The following is a 25691-nucleotide window of genomic DNA, read 5'->3' as shown; positions in this document are numbered from 1 at the left end:
CACAACAAGAGGACATAATCTTAAATTAGAGAGGCAAAGGTTTAAAAATAATTTCAGGAAGTATTACTTTTCAGAAAGGGTAGTGGATGCATAGAATAGCCTTCCAGCTGAAGTGGTAGAGGTTAACACTGTAAATGAGTTTAAGCATGCGTGGGATAGGCATAAGGCTATCCTAGACTCAAGATAAGACCAGTGACTAATGAAAGTATTTAGAAAATTGGGCAGACTAGATTGGGCAATCGGTTCTGATCTGCCATCACATTCTATGTACCGTATATACTCGAGTATAAGCCAACCCGAATATAAGCCGAGGCCCCTAATTTTACCCCCAAAAACTGGGAAAACTTATTGACTTGAGTATAAGACTAGGGTGGGAAATGCAGCAGCTACTGGTAAATTTCTAAATAAAATTAGATCCTAAAAAAATTATACTAATTGAATATTTATTTTCACTGTGTGTATATAATGAATGCAGTGTGTGTGTGTATGAGTGCAGCGTGTGTATGAGTGCAGCGTGTGTATGAATGCAGCGTGTGTGTATGAATGCAGCGTGTGTGTATGAATGCAGCATGTGTGTATATGAGTGCAATGTGTGTGTATATGAGTGCAGTGTGTGTGTGTATGAGTGCAGTGTGTGTGTGTATGAGTGCAGTGTGTGTGTATGAGTGCAGTGTGTGTATGAGTGCAGTGTGTGTTTGAGTGCAGTGTGTGTGTATGAGTGCAGTGTGTGTGTATGAGTGGAGTGTGTGTATGAGTGCAGTGTGTGTATGAGTGCAGTGTGTGTATGAGTTTCCACTCCCAGCTCAGTGATTAACCCCTTAAGGACCGGACTGTTTTTGCGATGTTGTACATTTGCAACCAGGCATCTTTTTACACTTTTGTGGTGTTTGTGTTTAGCTGTAATTTTGAGTTCTCTCATTTACTGTTCCCATACAAATTATATATTGTTTTTTTCAGGACAAAAGGGGCTTTCTTTACATACCATTATTTATATAATCTCATGTAATTTTTTAAAAATGAAAAAATATGATGAAAAATTGAAAAAAATACATGTTTTTTGACTTTTATGTGAAAAATCTTTTACTCATCTACAAAAGCGAATGAAAAAAAACTGCTAAATAGATTCAAAATTTTGTCCTGAGTTTAAAAATACCCAGTGTTTACATGCTTTTTGCTATTTTTTTGCATGTTCTAGGGCTATAAGTACAAGTAGGATATTGCGGTTTCAAAACATACATTTTTAAAATGTATCAATAGTGACATTGTAACACTATTATCTGTCATAAATCGGTGAATAACACCCCACATGTACATATTTTTTTTAAAGTAGACAACCCAGGGTATTCAATATGGGGTAGGTCCAGACTTTTTTAGTAGCTACTTAGTCGCAAACACTGGCCAAAGCGTTCATATTTGTTTGTGTGTGAAAAAAGTAAAAAACTAAATTGAACGCTAATTTTGGCCAGTGTTTGTGACTAAGTGGTTACTAAAAAAGACTGGACATACCCCATTTGCACTACCTTGGGTTGTCTTCTTTTGCAAATGGTATGCCATCATGGTGGGGTAATTCTCATTCCTGGGCTACCATACGCTCTCAAAGGCAACGTAACCAACCTGGCCATTTTCAATGTAAAAATATTTGACCCATATATTTGACCCTGTAACTTTCAAAAACGCTATAAAACCTGTACATGGAGGGTCCTGTTCTACTCAGGAGACTTTGCTGAACACAAATATTAGTGTTTCAAAACTGGAAAATGTAGCACAACAATTATATCATCAGTAAAAGTGCTGTTTGTGTGTGAAAAATGCAAAAAAAGTCACTTTCACTGACAATATCATTGCTGTGATATGTTTTACTGTTTTGAATCACTAATATTTGTGTTCAGCGAAGTCTCCCGAGTAAAACAGTAACCCCCATGTACAGGTTTTAGGGTGTCGTAGAACGTTACAGGGTAAAATACAGTGATAGCAAATTAAATTCTCTGGACTTTCGGCCTGGGTTGACAGGCAGGTCCCTTAAATTGCAATCAATAAAATAACTTAATTATGTAAAAATATTACATAAATACGCACGTAGAATTTAAATATATATGCATATTTATATATTTGAAGTCTACGTGTATATTTATATAATTATTTATGTAATTTTGTATATGGACATATGAATAGTTTGTATTCTTTTTATTTATTTATATATACATAGATATATACACAATTTTATTCTAAGTGTATTTTGATATAAATATATATATTAATATCAAAATACAGTTAGAATAAAATTTCGTATAGATATATAATTTTTTTACATTTTTATTATTATTTTTACATGTTTAATTTAATTTAAATTACTTATTTGTATTTTATAATAATATATATATACAATATATATAGTTATTATATATATTATATATATACGTGTGTAATTTAATTATAAGTGTATTTTTATATTAATATGTTATAGTGTAATTTAGAAATAAACAAAGATGTTTAAATGTCTATCTGTTCCTGTCCAATTTAGAGAAAATTAAATTGCGTATACGCAGAAGTAATTCAGACTGACACACGGAGTTCAGGTTAAAATAACTTCGAGGAAATTTATTGGCAAGTGAAGCAAGAGCGGGCTCGCAGGCCCTTTTAAGGGGAATTTTGCATCATCATTGATTATCGAGATATCAGTAAATAACCATCATTAATTGGATTAATTGTTAAGTGTCTGTGTTAGTGTCCACCCATCAATATGATTAATTGGTTCAAAAACTAAGTGGTTAGCTAGGTGTCCTCCCACCGAGAGGTGGTGTTGTTCTGGACACGGGTGTGGACGGATGGCTCAAGCGCCATCTTTCCCAGCATGAGGTTTACTCGGTGGAAAGGGGGGCTTGGGCGTCATTTTACGTAGTTAGTGATGTCAGTCTTGTGATCAGGTGCAAGGTTCTCTTATGAATAGAACATTTCATTAGTACAGTGCTCTCATGGCCTTCAGATTATACTATGTTGCAAATTACAGGAGATTCAGCAATTCCTGGGTTAGGCATGTCTTTATAGAAAAATACAGTCTCTGTTCATTGTACTAAATGTTGCTGGGAAATTCTGTCATGTAATGTAGTTTAAAATGGAGGGTCTGTCACAGTGTGAGGTTAAAATGGAGTTAGTACAATAATTCAATACAGGTTCAATAAAGATTTTTAATAATTCTACATCAAATATATGTACATATTAATATAAAAATACACTTAGTATGACATTATATATATATATATATATATATATATATATATATATATATGATATATAGACATATATTATATAGGTATAATATATGTCTATATATCATTTCTATATATATATACACATATATAATTATTATTTTTTTATTAACTTTAACTTTATTTTTTTTAATGATTTTACACATGCAGGGAGACTGCCTGTCAGCACAGACAGTCCCCCTGCAGGCAGACACATGGACACCTATTGTGACCATGTGGTCGCCCTGTTGAGCGATCACATGGCCAGAGGGGTCCTAATCTGCCATGGTGAGACTGTCTGGGCTGCAGGCAGTCTCCCCACAACGGGAGCCCGCCGATCGCCGCGGGGAACCGACGGCGATCGGGTAAGTAAATCTTAAAGTTAGGACGGTTCAGGACCGTCAGCGGTCGGCAATGGAAAAATGCCGATGACGGTCCTGAACCGTCCTCCGTCCATAAGGGGTTAATGATGGATTAATAGATTGATATAATATAATATAATATATTTATAATAATGGGTTATTATATTATTATTATATAATGACAGGTTTCCACTCCCAACTCAGAGATTAATAATGGATTAATAGATTGATATAATATAATATATTTATAATAATGGGTTATTATATTATTATTATATAATGACAGGTTTCCACTCCCAGCTCAGTGATTAATGATGGATTAATAGATTGATATAATATAATATATTTATAATAATGGGTTATTATATTATTATTATATAATGACAGGTTTCCACTCCCAGCTCAGTGATTAATGATGGATTAATAGATTGATATAATATAATATATTTATAATAATGGGTTATTATATTATTATTATATAATGACAGGTTTCCACTCCCAGCTCAGTGATTAATGATGGATATAATATAATATATTTATAATAATGGGTTATTATATATTATTTTTATTTTTTTTTAAATATATATGATTTTATTTTAATAATATTTTTTTTCGTCCCCCCTCCCTGCTTGATACATGGCAGGGAGGGGGTCTCTCCTTCCCTGGTGGTCCAGTGGCATTGGTAGTTCAGTGTGGGGCTGTGGGGGCTGCAGAGCGGTTACTTACCTGTCCTGCAGCTCCTGTCAGCTCCCTCTTCCTCCGCGCCGGTCCGTGCAGCTCCTCTGTCAGCTCCCAGTGTAAGTCTCGCGAGAGCCGCACTATGACCCCGTGTGCTGAAAAACTCGGCTTATACTCGAGTATATACGGTATATATAATATAATTAACGTATAAATATTTTCATCCTAAGTGTATTTTGATACTAACGTATACAGTCATGGGGAAAAAAAAGTACGTCCTCTTTCATTTCTATGGTTTTACATATCAGGAAATAATAACAATCATCTGTTCCTTTGTGGTGGAATCGCGGTAAAAATAAATTTAGTAGGCAGAGATTTCCACGTGGCATATGTGTATGTTGTGTCAGTTAGTTAGCTACACGTAGCTAGGATACTGTCATCAATGTACTGAGCATGTGCAGGAATACAGGATATACGAGTATTCCCCTCCTCCATTGTGCTGGGCAAGCCATGTGGTCAAACAGGAATTTAGTCTCTATTCTGTTGATTGGGTAAGAATATATATAAGGTGCCTACACTGTACGATCAGGGCTCAGATTTTAGCTGTTTTTGGTGACATTAGTCCCTCTGAGTCCCGGTCGGTGAATCGAATAAAGATCTCTTCCTTCCTGAAGAAACCTGTGTCCATCTCTCTGTGCTTGGCTTCCGTCAGTTTCTCCGGTATCATTTGGTGCATTTGCCGGGAATCTCATTGTTCAACGGTAGCTGAGAGCAGAGGCGTGAGACGGTCTATCTTTGTCCACGCTCCCTACGGCTGCACCCCTGAACTTTTGCGTGGACCTCCCTTCGTCTCGGCGCCACTGGTCTGTTGTCCAGGAGATCATTGGCCTCTACGTAGTAAGTGCTGGGGTGCCCCCGTCGATGAGTGTGAACTCAGGTTCAGGAACAAGGAGGTAAGACGACTACTGTTTTAGATGGTGGACCCACTAGGGGTATTGGATACCGATTGTGCGGTAGGCCCATAAGGGGTTTGTATTGTGTATGGAATTGGCCCCCTCAGTAGAGGGAAGGAGCGAAGGCGCACCGCTCATAATTAAACGCCCTGTAGTCAGCCCGTTTAATCTTGGTTTGGAGTCAGGCTGGGTCCTGTGTAAATAGCCCAAGCCGGACACCGGTGTCTTGTCTAGACTAGCGTATCTAGGGTGTATATTCCGTTCGCTAGGTCGGAGGGACCGGGAGACTAAGCGGAGCCTGGTGTATATTCTGTCCGCTAGATCTCAACCTATCTTTGCTAAGTGGGAAGGCGTGTAAATTTGGAACCCACTAGACTATTGATTGAGTAGATAGACTAAGAGGGTTCTGTGTAAATTCCACCCTCTTGTTCGCTATTTGTGGTGCTTGGGCAGCGACGGCTAACCAAAACGGATGTAAATTGTTTTAGGTAGTCCTTCGAGGTACTGGGCAAAAGATTAGTTGGGAAACTGTAAATTTGTTAAAAATTATTGTAGTAGAGTGTATATCTTGCTAGATAGTGTGAGCTCTGCCGTCTAGCGAGAGTGTGAATAGTGTGTAATTGTATCATAGCGCACGGTACCATAACCATGTATTATAATTACTGATACTGTAAATAACCACTAATAACTGTCGTTTATGTTGTATGTTTAACATCATAACAACTACTTACTGAACTGTGACTTTAAAATTGTACTTTAACCAATGCTAACCATACTATAACTACTGTTTGTAAAGACGATGTTACTAGGGTGTGTTATAGACGGGTAATTTAAATATTAAGAATTATAACGTGGGTGATTGTATAGTCTCGCCAAAAGGTACAGTAATAGTTATTTAGTGACTGGTGTAACAGCTGTGTGTGTACGAGAATTCCCTGTATGTTTTGTTGTGTGTGTTTGGCCTAGTAACTGTACCACGTGGTGCTGTTGCCAAGGGGAACGAGTGTGACTGTTGGAAGTGTGTTTGTTTTGCTTCTGTTGGAGACAACGCTCCGTTGCTAAGTATGGGTGCGTGGGATTCAAAGATCATTGATCCCTTAGAATGTATGAAAAAAAAGTTTTAAAAAGGGATACCTTTTGATCCCTTAGAATGTATGTTAAAGAACTTTAAAAAGGGATACAATGTACATGATTTTGGAGTAAAGATGTCCCCAACACGCCTGACTACTTTATGTAGTAGGGAATGGCCTGCCATGGTGGCTGCATGGCCTCCACGTGGTAGTCTTGGTAGTCTTGATCCTAATCTGGTGCAGCGTGTACACGTGACTGGGTAGGCCTGAAATTTACGGCCAGTTTCGGTATTTGAGAATGTTAAGAAAGCATTGATGAGCACCCCAGCATTAGGTCTACCTGATCATACACGTCCATTCTACTTATATGTACACGAGCAAAGAAGGATGGCTGTGGGAGTACTGACACAGTACTTGGGATCATGGCAACGACCTGTTGCATATATGTCTAAACAACTGGATGCAGTGGCCAGTGGTCTTCCACCTTGTCTAAGAGCCGTAGCTGCCGCCGCCCTGCTGGTAGCCGAAGCTGATAAGCTCACTCTGGGTCAGGAACTCTACGTGCGAGTCCCGCACGTAGTATAGACGTTGCTAGACTATAAAGGCAATCATTGGTTTAGCAATAGCCGTATGACTAAGTATCAAGCCATGTTATGTGAGAACCCGAGAGTGCATCTTGAAACTGTCAATACCTTGAACCCAGCTACCCTTTTGCCACAACCTACTGAGAGTCAACATGATTGCCTGGAGGTGATGGATGAAGTGTTCTCAAGCAGACCGGACCTTCGTGATTTTCCCATCCAGAACCCCAATGTCCAGTACTATACAGACGGTAGTAGTTACGTGAAAGAAGGGATTCGCTATGCAGGATACGCAGTGACAACCATAGACAAGGTGATAGGAGCTCGGCCATTGTCAAAAGGAACATCGGCACAGAAGACAGAATTAATCGCACTCACACGAGCGTTACAATTGGCTGAAGGATTGAGAGTAAATATCTATACGGATTCAAAGTATGCGTTTTTAACCACTCATGCCCATGGAGCCTTGTATAAAGAAAGAGGACTACTGAACTCAGAGGGTAAAGAAATCAAGTACGCAGCGGAGATATTACAACTATTGGAAGCTGTATGGGAGCCGAAGGAAGTTGGTATCATACATTGTCGAGCGCATCTGAAAGGTGATGGTGATGTGGTGAAAGGAAATCGGATGGCAGATAATGCAGCCAAGCGTGCCACTGAATCGGGACAACAGGAATATGTGGAGTATATAGCTGCTCTCATACCGACCCCTCTGTCTCAGTGGACTCCAGTTTATACAGCTCAAGAAGAAGAGTGGTTAAAGACTGAAGCTGGAAAATACTTGGAGAATAATTGGTATCAGTTAGAAGATGGAAGGAGAGTTATTCCAGCATTGCTAGCTGTAGAAATTGTTCAGAACTATCACAATGGGACACATTCCGGGAGAGATAGTATGCAAGAATCTCTTAGGAAGCATTTCTACATACCAAGATTGTCCAACTTGACTCAAGCCATTGTACGAAGATGTGTGTTATGTGCCAAAAACAACGCAAGGCAAGGTCCAGTGAAACCACCGGGAGTCCAATTCATGGGATGGCTCCCTATGTCCGATCTCCAAATAGACTACACGGTAATGCCTAAATCCGGCAGACATCATTACCTACTGGTAGCTGTGTGCACCTACTCAGGATGGGTCGAAGCATGTCCCACTCGTACAGAGAAAGCAGGAGAAGTTGTGCGATTTCTGTTGCGGGAAATAATACCCCGACATGGACTACCATGTTCTATAGGATCAGATAATGGTCCAGCCTTTGTTCACCAGTTCAGTGCACACTTCTGAAGAAGCCCTGTGAGGCGAAACGCGTAAAGTGGACTTTTATTTATACTTGTAATTATACCTGTTTGTTTTATATATTAAAGTACTTCTTTTAGCCTACTTTTATATATATTTTTTATTATTATTACCTTCTACTCCCTGGATCCTGCATATCCCTGGTGGGGATTATACCACCTAGGCTGTCTATACTAGAGCAGGTTATATGCTCTAGAAATTGTAAGTATAATACCTTTTATACTTGTTACCACTCTATCAGTACGTACTTCACCATATGCTGCCATATTTTTATTTTTGGATTTTATGATCTACGCACCACTGCACCTTGGAAAATCCCTGAAGCAATACCACCATATATCCCGAGACGGGGATTATACCGTCCAGGCGCATCACAGCTGAGCTCTGTTATAGCTCATCCCCATGTGAGTGGACTGTGTATAGCTTTATTTGACCTTTCTTGTTTATTTACTGTATTGCACTATTATGTTTTGCTTTTTATTTTGAGGTTACCATCCATTGTCAAAATTTACATCGACTATATGTATGTATAATTTTTTATAATTTTTTATACTAATACCTCTAGGCGCGGTATACACTCCTCTCTTCCGATTTTGTTCACCAGTGTCTACAACAACTGACTCATATGCTTGGTATTAAGTGGAAACTTCATACAGCATATAGGCCTCAGAGTTCTGGGAAAGTGGAAAGGATGAACAGAACTATTAAGAGCCAATTGGCAAAAATGTGTCAAGAAACTCAACTCAAGTGGAATGTTCTTTTGCCAATAGCTCTGTTGCGCATTCGTAGTACACCTACCAGAAGGATGGGTCTCTCACCTTTTGAAATTATGTATGGGCGTCCACCTCCCGTACTTAGTAACTTAAGGGGGGATTTGAGTCAGTTGGGAGAAGGAATTACCCGGCAGCAGATTGTAGAGTTGGGTAAAACTATGGAGGAGGTACAGAAATGGGTACAAGATAGGTTACCTGTGAATATTTATCCACCTGTCCATTCTGATCATCCAGGAGAACAAGTTTGGATAAAGGAGTGGAACAGTGTACCGTTGGGGACAAAGTGGAGGGGTCCTTATGTTGTTCTTTTGTAAACCCCAACAGCTATAAAGGTGGCCGAAGTGACTCTGTGGATTCATCACTCCAGGGTTAAACCAGCAGCAGCAGATTCTTGGCAAGCTACACAAGATCCTGAGAATCCCTGCAAGATCCGGTTGAAGAAAGTGACCCAGTTGGATTGAAAGTGATTTTTGCGAAGAGTTTTGTTACAAGGGAACATCAACAAGAGATCAGCAAGTAGGTGTTTTGACAGCCATAATAAAGCCTGACCACCTGCCTACGTTACATAGCCAGAGTGTCTTGAAGGATCTCTGTGAAGGAAAGTGATGATCAGAAGGACTCCATTCCCTGCAGCCCTCACATACCTGGAAGCTGAGGTGCCATCGCACGGTCGAAGAGTTAGAAAGAAGATGTCAGGAGTGATGTGTTTAATAATGTATATATGTGTGTGTTTTTAATTATTCAGGAAGGTAGAGGTACCAACACACCAGGCTGCGAGGTTTGCATTAAGACTACGAAAACAGGCAATCACATTTCCCAAACCCTTATTTGGCATTCACAGTATGAGTGTAAAGGACATGTATCTAAGTGTAGATACTTAGGCATAGACTATAGTGTATGCCATTTAGGAGCAGGAGAACCTAAGTGTTTTAGCCCTGAGTATCAACCCCGTACAATTTGGTTGACTATTCGGAATGGAGACTAACAGGGGACCCTGATAAATAAGACCATACTAGAAACCGTACATTCTCCAGGTGTTTTGCTATTTGATGCATGTAAGGCGATATCAGGTGGTAGAAAACCGTGGAATGTATGTGGTGATCTTAAATGGGAAAGAAAGTATGGGTCTAATGATAAGTATATTTGCCCCAGTAGTAAGTATAGATATATAGATCCAAAATGCCCAAATAAAGAATACAATTATTGTCCGTATTGGTCCTGTGTGGGGTGGGCAACCTGGGGACAGACAGTAGATAAGGATATGATCGTCACTAAGTTGCCTACCAAGCCATATTGTAAGTCCAGGGAGTGTAACCCAGTCCATATACTTATCAATGACCCAGAACGATTTATAGATAGGTTTGGTAACTTATTTGGGTTCCAGATATATGGAACAGGTTTGGATCCTGGGACAATATTATTTATAGGAATAGAGACCGATACTGTGGCAACCCAGACTCATCAGGTCTTTCATTCCTTCTATGAGGAGATGAGTGTGGAAAATAAGATCCCCCATAATGCGAAAAACTTATTTATAGATCTAGCCGAGAGCATTGCTGGTAGTCTTAATGTAACCAACTGCTATGTGTGTGGAGGTACTAATATGGGAGACCAATGGCCATGGGAAGCAAAGGAGGTAATGTATTCCGGTTCTGAGACAGTTGAACAGTTAATATCTTCTCAAACTGATTATCAAGTGAGTGTTAGAGGTAAATCGGAGTGGCGATTAAAGACCTCCATTATAGGTTATGTTTGCATAGCAAGGAAAGGAATAATGTTTAATAATAGAACACCGATTGAGAAAGCCCTCAAGTAGGGTGAAACGCATCTCGGAAGTGAAGGATATTTATGGGACATTTTTTTATTCTATTTTATTTGTTTGTATTTTACTGCCTGCTGGCAAAATACATTTTTATTTTTAATTCAAGTCTTCTCTGATCTTCACCAAACCTGCTCCAAGAAGGGAAAGTGTCTCCCTCATTGACACTCAAGCTGGTAAACTCAGAGCCGAGTACCTGGCTCTGAATAAGGTGAGCACCTATTTAAAGATACAGTATACTCACCTTTATAACCTAAGTTACTACACTATATTATCTCCTATTACGTTTTCTTTGTATCTCTTATCTCTGAGGGATTCCACCAACGCTTCAAAAAAAGGGGACAAGTACCACCAGAGGGTACTAAAGCGCAAGTGATTTGAGCCTATCCCATCTTAGGCTCTAAAAAATGTGAGTTAGCATTCTGTTTTGATCACTGCACAACGGTTAATTACCAAACAGATTTGCACTATTATTTCCCTGTATATGTTTTTCTTTCTATGTATATATACGCTGAATTTAAAGTGATACTGCAACAATATCAGGACTAGACGACCCTTGTTATAGGGTAGGTATCCATTATTATCACTGTATGCTCCCCTCATATAGGTGAACTGCCTCTGGCTTTTCTACCTTTCTTCTAGTTTCTACAATTTGAGGTGGGTGTGAGGGACACACACAAGAGTGTTGTAGCATCTACACTATTTTCAATATTTTATAAGCGCCTTTTATACAGTTTTTTTCATCTTTTTCTCTACAATTGGTGAATAAAGTTTGCAAATTAAGAAGACCAGTGAGTGCCCTTCTATGAGTGTATGTATTGTTAAAAGGCTGGAGAAGCACCTTAGCAAGTAAAGAGTGAGTGGATTTGTGAGTGGTCTGACATCATATTCTGGCTCCCGGCATCACTAAGCAGCGCGAGGTTGCTGCGCAATAGAAGCTGCCGCCCGCCTCATGGGGGGGCCCAAAGGTGGCCAGCCGGCCAGCTCTTGGGTCCCCCAGAACATAAGGCAGTGCCGCCCATAAGGCAGTGCCTCGCGGTGAATACACTGCTGGGCACCCTAGCAGTGATCTATGGTAGCATGCCCACAGAGAGGGCTCAGCGTGCCATCTGTGGCACGCCTGCCATAGGTTCGCCATCGCTGCTATAAATTATAAGTGGTGCCAATGGTTTAGATATACCATTAGAATGCTAAACACTGTGAATGAATATGCTTTTATCACAATCTATCTGATACATTAGCTTCAATCAGCCATATCTGGTACAGACTTCAGTATATTAACAGGGCAGGGATTGGATTTGTGCACAGCTACTCTGGTGTGTTTTTGATCAAGTTAGGTGTAATGAGATCATAGGGCATATTAAAGATAGTTTAAAGGAGAATGACTAAAAAACAAAATAATAATGTATTTTACAAGATATGTCTGTAATATAATAACGACACCGTAGGTTTCTTAAAGGGAAAATATAGTGCCAGGAAATCAAAGTTGTTTTCCTGGCACCATAGCTTCCCCCTGCCTCACAGCCCTCACCCCCGTGCTGCAGAAGGAGTTAAAGCCCTGTCGGCGCTGGTTTGGGTTTGCCTCTGCTCCTCCCCTGCTGACGTCATCCGGCAGGGAAGACTAATGCGTATGCACGGCAATGGCCATGCTTGCATTAGTATTAGTACCATAGGGGGTTTAACATGACACTGGATGTCCTCATGCATAGCGTGTGGGCGTCCAGCGTCAGTTAGGCGACCAAATGTCACCTAATAACCCGGAAGTCCCTCTAGTGGCTGTTTGGTAGAAAACCACTAGAGTTGGAGTTTACCCTCAAAGGTAATTATCGTAGTTTATTAAAGACTGCAATAATTACCTTTGCAGGGTCAAGGAGCCTGGAACTATGCACCCAAATCACTTCAATGAGCTGAACTGGTCAGGGTGCCTATAGTGTCCTTTAAGGTAAATATAGCTTGCTACATTTAAAACATTTGTGTCAGTTTTCCTTTAAATACATCATGCTAATAGATATGTTATCACACAAGAATTGACACAACATTCTGAAAGCCTTTTTATTTATGTGTCATTCAGGTCTTCCTGGCATCGGATAAAACAACGAAGAAGGTGGTGGCTTTGAAAATAGTGAGAAAGAAAGACCTTCTCACTGAAGCCTCCGAGAGGACACTCACTGAACGTCGAGTGCTGGAGATGGCAGCCGGAAGTCCTTACCTAACCAAAGCCTATGGAGCGTTTCAGATCCCGGTAATTCCTTAATGGTCATAAATCAACTTTCCATAAACAAACCAACCAGCAATATATCTGCAGATGTTTGCTTTAAATTTTCTGTGGCAAATTGGTTTCTAACCAATATATACAAAAGAAAAAAAGTTACTTTGTGCACTGTGCCTACTATAGACTCACCTGCCACGTTAAGGCAAACCTCTTAGGTGAATAATCCTACACTAAAAATTCACCTTCCTGTCTTCAGCTAACAGGTAAAAATCTCTAATGAGATAAAGAAGGGTATTTGTGAGTGATACTAAAAAGCCTCCAGTTATTTAACCCCTTAACGCCGTTACGGCGTGCTATGCCGTCACGGGTTAAGTGGGCTTTAACGCCGTTATGACGGCATAGCACGCCGTAACGGCTTGCAGCCCCAGGAGGTAAGTTATACTTACCTCCGCCGCGATCCGCTTCGGGAGGACTGCCTCACAGCCCAGGCAGCCCTCCCACGGCAAATGAGGCCCCCGGGGGCCATGTGATCGCTCTCAAAGAGCGATCACATGGCCCCCTATAGCTGGCTGTGGATATGCCAGCAGGGGGACTGTTTGAAATATCAGACAGTCCGCCTGCTGGTGGGAAGAATTAAAAAAAATAATTAGACATGTGTAAAAATAAAATAAATGCATTTTTATATATATATAATATGTATATATATTATATATATAATATATATACATATTATATATATGTAACGTCATACAAAGTGTATTTTAATATTAATATAAGTATATATATTAATATTAAAATACACTTAGAATGACATTACATATATATAATATGTATATATATTATATATATAATAGATGTACATATATATATTATATATAAATACGTATAATTAAAATAATAAATAAATTAAATAATAAAATAAATAAATAAAATATTGAAACAAAATTTAATATAAATTATATATGCATATGTAATTTCATTCTAACTGTATTTTGTTATTAATATATATATATCGGTAACAAAATACACTTAGAATGACATTCTATATATATCTATCTATATATAAAATGCAAATAACCGCAAATATATATATATAGATAAATACATATAATTACATAAAAGATTACATCAGTATACACGTAGAATTTAAATACCTATAAATGCATATATATTAAAATTCTACATGTATATTTAAATAATCTTTTAACATAATTATGTGATTTGATTAATTAAAATTTGATTGACATGCATGACAACACAGGGAGAAAGTGCAGAGAATTTAATTTGCAAGCACTATATTTGACCCTGTAACTCTCCAAGACACCATAAAACCTGTACATAGGGGGTACTGTTTTACCCGGGAGACTTCGCTGAACTCAAATATTCGTGTTTCAAACTGGTAAATTGTATTACAACGATGATATTTTAAGTAAAAGTGACGTTTTTTGCATTTTTTACAAGCGAACTGCACTTTTATGGTCTATATTATTGTTGTAATATGTTTTACTGTTTTAAAACACTAATATTTGTGTTTAGTGAAGTCTCCTGAGAATAACAGTACCCCCCATGTACAGGTTTTATGGTGTTTTGGAACGTTAGAGAGTCACATATAAGGCTTGCATTTCATTTTTTTCACATTGAAATTTGCCAGATTGGTTATGTTGCCTTTGAGAGCGTATGGTAGCCCAGGAATGAGAATTACCCCCATGATGGCATACCATTTGCAAAAGTAGACAACCCGAGGTATTGCAAGTGGGGTATGTCCAGTCTTTCTTAGTAGCCACTTAGTCACAAACACTGGCCAAATATTCGTTTTTTGCTTTTTTCACACAAAAACAAATATGAACGCTAACTTTGGCCAGTGTTTGTGACTAAGTGGCTACTAAAAAAGACTAAACATACCCCACTTTCAATACCTTGGCTTGTCTACTTTTTCAAATGGTATGCCATTATGGGGGTAATTCTCATTCCTGGGCTACCACACCGTCTCAAAGGTAACATTACCAATCTGGCAAATTTCAATTTGAAAATGTAATGTTCTATATTTGACCCTGTAACTTTCCAAAACAACATAAAACCTGTTAATGGGGGGTACTGTTGTACTCGTGAGACATCGCTGATTACAAATATGTGCATTTTTTTTGCAGTAAAACCTAACAGTATTATGACATTCACAGTTAAAATGTCAGACGGAAATGCAAATTTAAAAAAAAATCTTATTTTCTCACATTTTTTTTACTTTTATTCATAATAAATGATGTTCCATATATGAATAGTTAATGATAGATTAAAGCCCTGTTTCTCCTGAACAAAATGATATATAATAAGTGTGGGTGCATATAATTTGAAAGAGGGGAACTACGGGTGAACAGACACATAGCGCAAATTCCAGTTTTTGTTTACGTTTTGTTTTGATCAGAACGTGCACTATTGACTCCGTCCTGAAGGGGTTAAATGTCCACAGGGATTTGGGATAGTGAGCAAGTAACTCTTTTGCTTTGTTTTATATTGTATGTATTGGGGCTGATGTGTACCATAGTCACTGCTGCTGCCAGGAGTAGTGGGCGTTTAAGCACAGGACTTGATTTTGTATAGTTTCTAACCCATACCTAGCTCGTTCACTAACTCCATCCAGATTAAGAAAGATTAGCAACTCATAATTAGAAAGAGTAATTTTTGCATTATCCATTAAGCTACATATGGAATGCTCAAATTTGTACTTATTTTGTGTTCTTTGCATATTTCACATGGCTATATTTTAAACATTTCTTTCAAAGTTTGCAATATTAACCCCTTAACGCCGTTACGGCGTTCTATGCCGTCGCGGCTTTAAAGGGCTTTAAAGCCGTTGCGGCGGCATAGAACGCCGTAACGGCTTGCAGCCCCAGGAGCAGAGGTGTACTCACCTCCGCCGCGATCCTCTTCTGGGGGGCTGTCTGAGAGCCCAGGCAGCCCCCCTCCGGCAAATGAGGCCCCCGGGGGCCATGTGATCGCTCTCAAAGAGCGATCACATGGCCCCCTATAGCTGGCTATGGATCTGCCAGCAGGGGGACTGTTTAAAATATTAGACAGTCCCCCTGCTGGTAGGTAGTGTAAAAAAATAAATATTAAAATGTTATAAAATAAATTAAATGCCTTTTTATATATATATAATATGTATATATATTATATATATAATATATATACATATTATATATATGTAACGTCATACGTAATGTATTTTAATATTAATATTAGTATATATATTAATATTAAAATACACTTAGAATGACGTTACATATATATAATATGTATATATATTATATATATAATAGATCTACATATATATATTATATATATATACGCATAATTACAATAATAAATAAATAAAATAATTAAATAAATAAATAAAATATTGAAACAAAATATAAAATAAATTATATATTCATATGTAATTTCATTCTAACTGTATTTTGTTATTAATATATATATATTGGAAACAGAATACACTTAGAATGACATTCTATATATATCTATCTATATATAAAATACAAATAACCGCAAATATATATAGAGAGATAAATACATATAATTACATAAAAGATTACATTAGTATATACGTAGAATTTATATACCTATAAATGCATATATATTAAAATTCTACGTGTATATTTAAGTAATTTTTTAACATAATTATGTCATTTGATTAATTAAAATTTGATTGACATGCCTGACAACACAGGGAGAAAGTGCAGAGAATTTAATTCGCATGCACTATATTAGACCCTGTAACTCTCCAAGACACCATAAAACCTGTACATAGGGGGTACTGTTTTACTCGGGAGACTTCGCTGAACTCAAATATTAGTGTTTAAAACTGGTAAATTGTATTACAACGATGATATTTTAAGTAAAAGTGACGTTTTTTGCATTTTTTACAAACAAACGGCACTTTTATGGACTATATTATTGTTGTAATATGTTTTACTGTTTTAAAACACTAATATTTGTGTTTAGTGAAATCTCCCGAGAATAACAGTACCCCACATGTACAGGTTTTATGGTGTTTTGGAAAGTTAGAGAGTCACATATAAGGCTTGCATTTCATTTTTTTGACATTGAAATTTGCCAGATTAGTTATGTTGCCTTTGAGACCGTATGGTAGCCCAGGAATAAGAATTACCCCCATGATGGCATACCATTTGCAAAAGTAGACAACCCAAGGTATTGCAAATGGGGTATGTCCAGTCATTTTTAGTAGCCACTTAGTCACAAACACTGGCCAAATATTAGTTTTTTGCTTTTTTCACACAAAAACAAATATGAACGCTAACTTTGGCCAGTGTTTGTGACTAAGTGGCTACTAAAAAAAACTAAACATACCCCACGTTCAATACCTTGGGTTGTCTACTTTTTCAAATGGTATGCCATTATGGGGGTAATTCTCATTCCTGGGCTACCACACCGTCTCAAAGGTAACATTACTAATCTGGCAAATTTCAATTTGAAAATGGAACGTTCTATATCTGACCCTGTAACTTTCCAAAACACCATAAAACCTGTTAATGGGGGGTACTGTTGTACTCGTGAGACATCGCTGATTACAAATATGTGCATTTTGTTGCCGTAAAACCTAACAGTATTATGACATTTACAGCTAAAATGTGAGGCGGAACTACAAATTTAAAAAAAAAATTCAAATTTCTCACAGTTTTTTTTAATTTTATTCATAATAAATTGTTTCAAATACAAATATTTTATATGAAATGAAAGCCCTGTTTCTCCTGAACAAAATGATATATAATAAGTGTGGGTGCATTTAATATGAAAGAGGGGAACTACGGGTGAACAGACATATAGCGCAAATTCCAGTTTTTGTTTACGTTTTGTTTTGATCAGAACGTGTACTATTGACTCCGTCCTGAAGGGGTTAATTGTGTTTGTGCTATGTATTTTGTTAACTTGATGTGAATAGCAGTTACAGTACTAGAGAGATGCTCAGTCCCTTAAGCACTAAAAGTGCTGAACTCTCAAGTGCAGTGTCAGAGGGATTGCTAGATTCCTGGCACCAGTGACACTTATAAAAGTGGCAAAGGAATGTTCCATCACTCAGGAACAAAGAGAATCAGCACACTCAACCCTAGGAGTCGTTGCAGAGGGTTCTCAGGTCAGCTTCAATGCAGAGGATCATGTTTGTGCTGGCAAGAACAAAAATTATGTTTCAATGCGCCAATCTCAACTTGATGCCAAAACGCTATAATTTTGTATTTGCCAACATTCTGAACTCTTGCACTTTGTTTGAAGTTTCGATATTTCAAAACTTAGGTGAAGAATTGAATTTCCGATATTTCATGGCTAACGGGAAGCAAAAAATTATTGCGAATTTGCCTATTCAGGAGTGATCAGTGGTATCACCAAATTTACTCTTAGAAAACATCTAGTGTCAGTTTTGGGTTACATTCTGATTTATCTGTTATTTTTTTTTAAAATATATATATATATTCCAATCTTAATAGGTTTTAAGGATTATAAATCAAGGCATTCATGTTTCCGCATGTTTTTTTTTTCCTCTCAAAATGGCATAAACACAGTGATCAAAGGCACTCCATTACAGTTGGTTCCTTAAACAGACCATCGTTTTTTTTTCCACAGCTCTAGGATTTAGATTGCCATAGAAAAAATAATTGCAAAGTACGAGAAATAATGTTTTAACAAGTTTTCTGTTTGATGTTTAAGTGTTTGTGTTGTGAAGTAAATCCCATTGTATTTTATTGTCAACCAGACCCATCTATGCTACGTGTTGGAGTATCTGCATGGTGGTGATCTTGACAGCTTCCTGAAAAGAAACATCAGACTGGAACCTTGCATTGCAATGTAAGTCTTAAAAGACGATGCTTAAAATGGAGACCGGACGATGAGAGGGGAAATATGGGTCAGAGCAATGAGAAGATTTAACAGGAAGAAATATGACAAGGGCTGAGGAAAGAGTCAGATTTAAAGATTTTTTGGGGAAAAGAGGGTCGGTAAAGGAACCCTGAAGTTTCAAATAAAATACTAATAGTTTAAATAATGACCAAATCACCCAACATAAACATTCACAGATTAAAAATATCATTAAAGTTTATGGAACAATGTTAAATAATGTTTTTCTATTAAAAGAACAGAAGTACAATTCTCAACATCGAGCCACTGTATATATTGACAGGAGGATTGGAAAGGAATTAATTTGGGTGGGAGTGAAAGGAGACAGTTATCAATAAACAATATACAGCTGCCCACCACCACGTTTTCTACTATTAGCATTGTTTGGTAGACACTGGTGAATGCCATAGATAAAGAATTTAGAAAAATTAGGAACATCAGTGAGTCTAAAACATATATATATATACAATAAATATACTCTGAATATAAATATTCTACAAAATGCTAACTCAGTATGAACCCATGTTGCGTGATGATGTAGAAATGTGTGGGCACATACACCTAGTGTTGCTAAGAAACAAGCATACAATGTATAACAAAGAGTGTCGGGGTATAAAAACAACTACATATACACAAGGAGGAAAGGGTAGAAAGAGTGAAGGCTTGTTACTAAAGTATCTCAGCTAAAGCATATCTGTACATGAGTCCAATCGATCATCAAATGTAGAAGCCGAGAATCGACAAATAGGAGGAGATGCAGGAGATAGAGGACTGTGGTTGCATGTGATTGAAGTGTCTAAGGGTAAACAGTGAAATCACAGTGTGTGCTGCATGCAACCAGTGATCAACATGTGAAATTAGAGCAAGTATGCCGGTGTGTGAGTTCAAACAGTGATAGACAATACAGAGTGAGAAAGACAAGCTGGTGAAGAAAAAAAAAACTGTAATTAGAGGCAGATCAAAGATATAGATATACCGAGGAGCTCAAAATAGACAAAAACCTACTGCAACTGGTGCTAAATAGACTCATAACATATAATACTGATTTTACACATAACACTAGGCAACAATATGAACAGATGGGCACAAGACATTTTGCATACAACCGAACATGTAAGAGCTATGTAAATGGATGGAAAATTGCCACAATGAGAAATATAAAGGAAGCTAGTCAATAAAAGGGATAAGAAGATGCCTGCTATGTATGGTATATATATTTTTTTTTTAATAAATTTTTATTGAAACATTTTCCTTTTTCACAAAAAAAAGACAATTATGTTGGGTCTTAAGAGATTCAATTCATGTACAGTGTTACAAACAAATAAATATTTGAATAAATTATTACACATTATTTGACATTGTACAGAAAGATAGTGTCATAATGATCCCATCGGAACCAGCATAAATAAAAAAAAAAAAAAAAAAAAGACCATCACCAAATTTTGGAGCAGATAATTTAGAGCACATAATCGTTTATTTAGATCCACATCTATTTTATATTCTATTTGATTTATCCCATAGTAAGGCCAACAAATACTTCACAATAAAATACAAATATAATAAACTGTCTAGCTAGAAGAGTGTCCAAATAAACCCTTGTATTTTTTTAACCAATCTTTGTACCATTGTTGCTTCTTCGACATAAAAGTCGAATTGTTGATCAGCTCATATTCCATTGACATTTGGAACATGATCTGATCAATCAATAGTCGCTTGTCAAACGGCTTTGAAGATTTCCAATGTCGCGCAATAATGATTTTGACGGCGACTAGGCAATGAATGGCAAAACAAACATCCTTCTGGGAATTGAAAGTCAGGTTTAAATGTAAGAGGGCCGCAGCGGCATTCTCCTCAATTCTATTTGTCGTCATGGCTGTAAAGATATTAAACGCCCATAACCATAAATATTTAACCGCAGGGCAGGTCCACCATATATGTGTGTAAGTACCTGGCTGACTTCCACATCTCCAACACGTTGGATCTGTAGAATCATATATTCTGGCCAGTCTGGCTGGAGTATAGTACCATCTATATAAAACTTTAAAATGGCACTCAGACAGATTAAGGCAGTGTATATATTTATTTACCATAGTTAGAGAGGAGTTCCACTCCTCTACAGAAATCTGCAAATCTAATTCTAGTTCCCACCTTTTAATCAGTCTGTGAGGGGATTCTTTAAACAGCTCCAACAAGGACGCTGCCACAGACACAATCTTTCTGATGGCTTGGCTTCGAAAAATAAATTCCAATTTCTTGGCAAATATATTAGATGATTTGATAACATTTTTGTGGATAAAATTTTTTAAGCGAAGATAAGTAAAGATTTCTCCACCTGGAATATGGTGAGTATCTATAATGCTTTGGAAAGGTACGATCTTATCTCCCTGCATAATGTCTGCAATCCTCAGTTTGTCAACATTATTCCAGTGCTTTAACGAGAAATCTTCTATCAATATTTCCAATATGTCCAGCGTACATGTTTTCGGGATGGAATTATTTATGCTTAGTTTTTTCTTAATATTTAGCCATTCTCCCAGCATCTGGGATAATATCAACGAGCTAGTTAGAGGAGAGTTTTTAAGGGAAGTCTTTGTAGTTGTCCACAAAGAATGTTGTAATTTATCCAAATGAGCCACTTTGGATTCTATAATATACCAGGGCTCAAAGACCTGTTTAGGATCCTGGAGAAGATAAATATGCCTAATAATATTCGCTTGGTAACTATATACAATGCTAGGGAAATTTAGACCGCCATTGCTCAACTTTTTAGTTAGGATCTTTTGAGTAATTCTGGGTTTTTTATAGTTCCAGATAAAATTGTTAAAACTAGATTGAATCATTGCCAACCAGGGTAGAGGGACTTTGAGTGGTATCATGGAGAACAAATATAGCCATTTAGGTAAAATGTATGAATTTATAATATTGATTTTACCCTGCCATGAAGTTTCTAAATTTCTCCATTTTTTAAGTTTAAGATTCATGTTGCGAATGAAAATCAAAATATTCCTCTCCATTATTCCGGCTGGGTTAGCAGTTATAACTAGTCCCAAATAGTTTATTTCTGAATCTGTCCATATAAATTTGTAAGTGTCGGCTAAGGTAGTGACTTGTTCACTGCTCATATTCATGAACATTACTGTGGATTTATTAATATTTAATTTAAAATTTGAAATAATGGAATATCTGTCAATTTCAAACATTAAGAATTTCAGAGACGACTCTGGAGCGGAGAGCGTAAGTAACGCATCATCCGCATAGAGAGATATTTTGACATCCAGAGTATCCATTTGAACACCTCTAATTCGTGGGTTGTTCCTGATATTAATAGCCAAAGGCTCAATGGACAAAATATACAACAAGGGGGAGAGTGGGCACCCTTGTCGCGTACCATTTTTAAGAGCAAACCACCCTGCAGTAATGTTGGGGCCCACAGTGCGTGCAGAAGGAGCAGAATACAAAGCCATTATGGCATTGTGTATCCAACCTGTAAGCCCGAAAGCAGTAAGAACTTCAGCTAAGTAACCCCACCCGACCCTGTCAAATGCTTTTTCAGCATCTAAAGACAGGGCCAGGAGGGGCAACTGATCTCTATTGGCCAAATCTACAATATCTATTATTCTCCTAGTATTACTGGATGCTAACCTACCCGGTACAAACCCAATCTGGTCCGGATGGATCAGGGTCATAATTATAGACTTGATTCTCTCCGCGATTATAGCCGCGTATAGCTTCATGTCTACGTTAATTAACGCTATAGGTCTGTAGTTGCTGGGATCGGTACTACTTTTATTTTGTTTTAATATAGGAATGATATTTGCTTGTAGTAGTTCCGTTGGAAAAGACTCGTTTATGGCTATTTGATTGAACATATCCGTTAGAGGTTTAATCAATAAAAACTGCATATGTTTATAATATAAATTTGTAAAACCATCCGGACCCGGAGTTTTATTTATGGGTAATCTATTTATTTGGAACTGAACTTCGTCCTCCGAAATGGTTTTATTTAAGTTTAATAAATCCTGATATGTAACTTTTGGTATTTGCGTGTCAAGTAAATACTTTTTAATATCATTAACCTTAGGGGACAGTTTTAAATTATACAAATCCTCATAGAATTGGTTAAATCTTTCCCCTATTGAAGAAGGGGTCGAGTAAACCTTTTGACCGTCTGTCAGTTGTTCGACTCTATTTTTTGCGTTGAAATTTTGTAATCGTTTGGACAGATTTTTATTTGCTCTATTCCCCGTATAGTAATTATTTAGTTTTAATTTATGAATATTTGTTCTAATTTTCTGTTCAACCTTTAGATTTATTTGTTTTTGTAACCCTTTTAACTTTGTGTTTATTTCTGCAGAGGGATTCTGTTTATTAAGTTTCGATAGATTATAAAACTCAATATACAAATCACTTAAGGTCTTTCCAGTATTGATCTTCATAATGTGGGCTAATTTAATTAAATATCCGCGCATAACTGATTTATGTGTACACCAATTGTTTGCTGGAGATGTATCGGAGGAGCTGTTCTCCTGCCAAAAATATTTTAATAATTGGGTTAGTTCCTCCTTGCTCTTTGGATCATTAATAAGAGCATCGTTCAGTCTCCAAGTATTTCGGACTGGGGGAGATTTATTTCCGAGCTCCATTAATATAAAACTATGATCTGACCAAATACTATCTTTAATTTCACTTGTGTTGCATAAAGAAATCGAATTTGCATCCAATAGACAAAAATCAATCCTAGAATATGATCCATGTACACAAGATTGATGAGAGTAATCTTTGTCGGTTGGATGCAATATTCTCCATATATCATGCAGGTTGTATTGTTTGCAGATAGTATGGAGTTTTTTGGCCTGCTTAATAGTTCTTTTATCAGTTAGAGTGCCAAATGTATACAACTTATCCATTTTAGGGTCACTGACACAGTTGAAGTCCCCAGCTATAATTAGATGGCCTTTGTGCACTTTATCAACTTGGCTCATTATAGACAAAAATTTAGCCATAGGATCTACATTCGGCAGATACACATTGACTAAAGTATAGACCGTATTATCAATGGCACAGACAATAATTATAAATCTAGCTTCTGTATCCTGTTCAATATACTTAATTTTAACATTGAGATTACTATTAAAAATAACTGCAACCCCTCTTTTTTTGTTATTCGTTAATGAGGCATGAACAATGGTGGGAAACTTGTCCCCTCCCCATTTCTGGGTACGATCCTTTAACCAATGAGTTTCTTGTATAAATGCCAGTTGTATATCATGTTCAACTAACGAGGCATACAATCTTCTCCTCTTTCTATTTGAATTTAAGCCTTGTGCATTTAACGACATAAACTTAATCATATTTTTCATGTGGAGTTTTCAAAAGTATTTGATGTGCTTGGACCCCACGTCTAAAGTCAAAGAATTGGACAGCTACCATCATCAAGAGTTTCTCCAAAATATCATATGCTCCAAAATAAAAACAGAAAAAACAAATCAAATACAAAAGTATACCACCCATAATAAAACAAAATTGGATCAAAATTGCTCCAATAGCCACAGACAACATATAACGAATATAGAAGAACCTAGTTCCCTAGTTCTTCCCGTTTCCTCCTTGTCCCTCTTTTCTCTCTTACACTGTGAATTTCAGATGATACTAGAAATTGACAGAAACGATGTAGTATCACTACACCAAGAGGGGCAACCTCCCAGAGAAGACTACCAACAGCCTCTTAGAGTCTTACGTCCACTTTTTCCATTTAAGTCGGGGAAAGCATGATACCCTTAGACTGGTCCCACCTAACGTATTCTGTGTGTTTTAGTATCAATACAGTTAACCAGACAGGGTCATTATATAAATGCAAAGAGGGGAAACATTTGACATGCCTATCAATTATCTGTATACAGAGAAAGAACTAAGGGTATGTTTGGGTCTGGTATGATTTCCAACAACAAAGGCATAGGGCATAGGAGATAAAATTTACCCGTGGCATTTATCGGATTCTACTGTGGGGCTAGTTAATTCAGATAAGCCCCCTATGACCAGCGCTTATCCAGAGTCGACTTATCACCTCCCAATATATATCACCATTAGGTAATCGTGCCATGATTTCTCAACTTCATATTCTAATCGGCTGCTTACCCATCTGCCCCCACATCCTAATAAAGTAAAATAGCGATGGGTATAAATTACATGCTTCAAAAAAAAAAAAAAAAAAAATGTCTTATTTTACCTTAATTCGTGTATCCCCACCAGCATTAACATTTTAAAGAATGAAGTTATCATACAGATATAATACCATTGTGCCCATGCAGATTGTTTGTGCACATTTATATGAGTATGCATAGCAGATTTCTATCTAATCTATCCCGGCGAACATCCTTCCATAGTTGTTTCCGAATAGTGATAAATTTAAACTTTGACAAATTAACATTCTTTTCCCTTTACCCATTTTCATATTTACACCCAGTGTTGTCTTATGGTAGTAAAACAAAATTCAATGACTATAACAATTATTTATATTATAGAATACCGTGTATAAATATATATAGGCCATAGCAGTTTAATTTGCAAATGGCTTATAGAGTGCTAATGTATATCAACTTGCCTATACCAATATACCGTGACATCTTAAGTTTATCTGTGAGTTTACAGTTTCTCATGTGAATCTGCATTAGCAGAGTAATTATTAATCTGCACATACAGACAAGTACTAAAAAGTAAATAGTGAATCTATATTGGATCAAACATTTAAATCATACTTTTCTTCTCATCTAGTGAATCGTCTTAAAAAAATAAAATCCCAGTCACCT

At 37.1% G+C, this 25691-nt stretch overlaps 1 protein-coding gene across 1 annotated transcript in view; it reads left to right on the top strand.

The window, feature by feature from the left end:
• The window catches only part of LOC134586359 (protein kinase C-like), a 59530-nt gene extending 40689 nt beyond the window's left edge, over positions 1 to 18841 (top strand). Inside the window, exons 8-9 of the mRNA XM_063441835.1 lie at positions 12844 to 13014; positions 18746 to 18841. Of these exons, the coding sequence (XP_063297905.1) occupies positions 12844 to 13014; positions 18746 to 18841 (267 nt within the window). The remainder of the gene's footprint in view (positions 1 to 12843; positions 13015 to 18745) is intronic.
• Positions 18842 to 25691: the final 6850 nt, after the last annotated feature.

Source organism: Pelobates fuscus, chromosome 2 (assembly GCF_036172605.1).
Source record: "Pelobates fuscus isolate aPelFus1 chromosome 2, aPelFus1.pri, whole genome shotgun sequence".
Taxonomy (NCBI): domain Eukaryota; kingdom Metazoa; phylum Chordata; class Amphibia; order Anura; family Pelobatidae; genus Pelobates; species Pelobates fuscus.
The sequence above is the reverse complement of the archived record's forward strand: the minus strand, read 5'-3'. Positions and strand labels throughout refer to the sequence as shown.